The sequence below is a fragment of the Pundamilia nyererei genome, unplaced genomic scaffold (assembly GCF_000239375.1).
Source record: "Pundamilia nyererei isolate P.nyererei 1_Seehausen unplaced genomic scaffold, PunNye1.0 scaffold00144, whole genome shotgun sequence".
NCBI lineage: Eukaryota > Metazoa > Chordata > Actinopteri > Cichliformes > Cichlidae > Pundamilia > Pundamilia nyererei.
Window position 1 is genome coordinate 1,569,156 of NW_005187545.1, and position 2,173 is coordinate 1,571,328.

Below are 2,173 nucleotides of genomic sequence, written 5' to 3' on the forward strand. Positions count from 1 at the left end.
TTTTTTTTTTGCTGCAGCCATTTTCAAAATGAATGAGGATGGACTGAGGAAGTCTGATTGTGCAGGCTTTTACATGACAAAGGGTGCACAGGGATTTCCAGATGACATGGGACTCAAAGACGAAGATTTCTGCAACGGTGATACAGAAGATCACTAATGGACAAAAGAACCATAACAGCACATAATGTAACGTGCAAAGCAACTAATGAGGCGAACACAAATGGGACATTACTAGCCCTCGGAATGCTAACATTTGCAACACCAGGGCAATGTGTGCAATATTCTGCTTGGTGCAAGATGCTACACACATAAGCTGAACTTAAAGGATGATCTAGTGACTTGAGAAAGTGATTACGCCTGATAAATTGTTCTCAAACACATGGGGTGTTTTTACAGATCGATGTTCTTCAACATAAACTGGAACATCCCTATTTCTTAGAGTAACTTTATCAAAGGAGGACTTTGTTTATGGGTCAATGGCGCTAAAACCACAAAAAACCCTCAAATCTGCAGTTTTAAGTTTCATTATTGCAAAATTGGAAAGAAATTAAAAAGAAAAATCCCAACTATCCATCATTGAGCAGGGTTGAACTCTGGTGAATAGATTAAGACACAAAAAGGTCATCAATTTAGTTAAAAATGACACACTCTGTTCTTCTCACCTGCTGAAGCTGCTGCTTGTATTCCTCCCGGTGGCTCTTCTTCATGTGTCTCTCCTTGGCTTTTGCACTGCAGAACGTGATGAAGCATTGGAAGCACTGCAGGTTTTCATGCTGGTCTGAATCCACAACAGAATGTCAAATTTATTATGTGTTGTTGCTTTTAGGAAGCTGATTTAAAAGGTATGATCGCTGCATCACTCACAGGAATGAACCGAGGGAGCCGGAGGTCCATTCAGAGTGATGGGTTTGTATGGTTCTGCCGGCTTTTCCGGGGGAGCCTCGGGTGGTGGATCCGGCAAGCCCCGTCCCATCACGATCTCCTCTATGTTCAAGATCTCCGAGTCCATGGTGCGATGTTCCCTGTTCTTCCTGGAGTCAATTTAAAAACAAAAAAGACACGAAACAAAGTTTAATTACCACGTGGAACAAACACTAGTTTAATAAACAGCGGGAAACATAACAGCGCCAGAAACGCAGATATGTGCTCATTACGTTAAGTTTAACAGATGATTATACAGAAAAATAATCGCCTTACTGATTAGGTTGGTTGAAATAACGCCAATGCAACAGTCTTTAGAATCATCAGCGTATAAAACCCAAAGGCCGTGAAACCTCTATACAGCATACACTTCACTAAAAAAAAGCATTGATATATCCACGCGGTAAATTGAGGCTGTTTCAATTACAGATAACCGCCTTAGTTAAATGTTTACGTTAACGTTAATAACAAAAGTACCATGCTAGCTCAATACTAGTTTACAGGTTGGCGCTGACACCGACTCCCAGAGAGGACCGCTGAGTTTCCATGTCCCCCTTTTTTACATACCAATTTATTTATTTATTTATTTTTAACTTATCTTGTGACGTTTACATGCATCTGCCGCGAATCAATACGAAACAAGCTAAGACCTAAACGAAAGGCAAATAATTCGCTACAAGCCATTACCTCTAGATGTCGCGTCTACGGTACCAAAAAGTTTACGGTGACTGCAGACAGTAACGTCTTTTCATTGGCCCGGAGACTACGGCGACTGTAGATTCGGTAGACTCTGGCCCAATAGGAGCGCTGGCCCACTGTAGACTACCAATCGTCTTGCGTCACCAAAACAAGAACACGTGGCGGGACAGGGACTCAACCTGCAACTCAGCTATGTTTATGGAAAGTCGCATTTCTTTTATGTTTACGCTAAGTTATTGACTCTAAGACGCTGCTGGATTTAACTGAAGTTATACGCGGCTGAATAGCTTATTTAACTCTTTTACTATATGGATGCGGAAAGGCTGCGCGTTAGCCAACATCCCATCCCCTTTTCAGTGGATACAATTGGTGATGGCAACATTTTTTTATACCGTTACAAAAACAACAACAACAAAATAACCCATCGGCCCACCGGGCAAATGTCCAGTCCAGCTATGTACACAACTAATTTTCCAAAGCCCCTCACATTGCAGTCATAATCAAGTTCACTGATTGACTATACTGCAGTGCTGTTTTTGTGTATTCCTGTTTC

General features: G+C 41.6%; 1 protein-coding gene across 1 annotated transcript in view; it reads right to left on the minus strand.

Moving 5' to 3' along the window:
- The window catches only part of LOC102194871 (zinc finger protein 429-like), a 3,730-nt gene extending 2,070 nt beyond the window's left edge, over positions 1–1,660 (minus strand). The window contains exons 1-3 of the mRNA XM_005744502.1: positions 1,609–1,660; positions 865–1,031; positions 663–778 (exon numbers count right to left, since the gene is read on the minus strand). Coding sequence (XP_005744559.1) covers positions 663–778; positions 865–1,009 — 261 coding nt within the window. The 5' untranslated portion in view covers positions 1,010–1,031; positions 1,609–1,660. The remainder of the gene's footprint in view (positions 1–662; positions 779–864; positions 1,032–1,608) is intronic.
- Between the last annotated feature and the right edge of the window lie 513 nt (positions 1,661–2,173).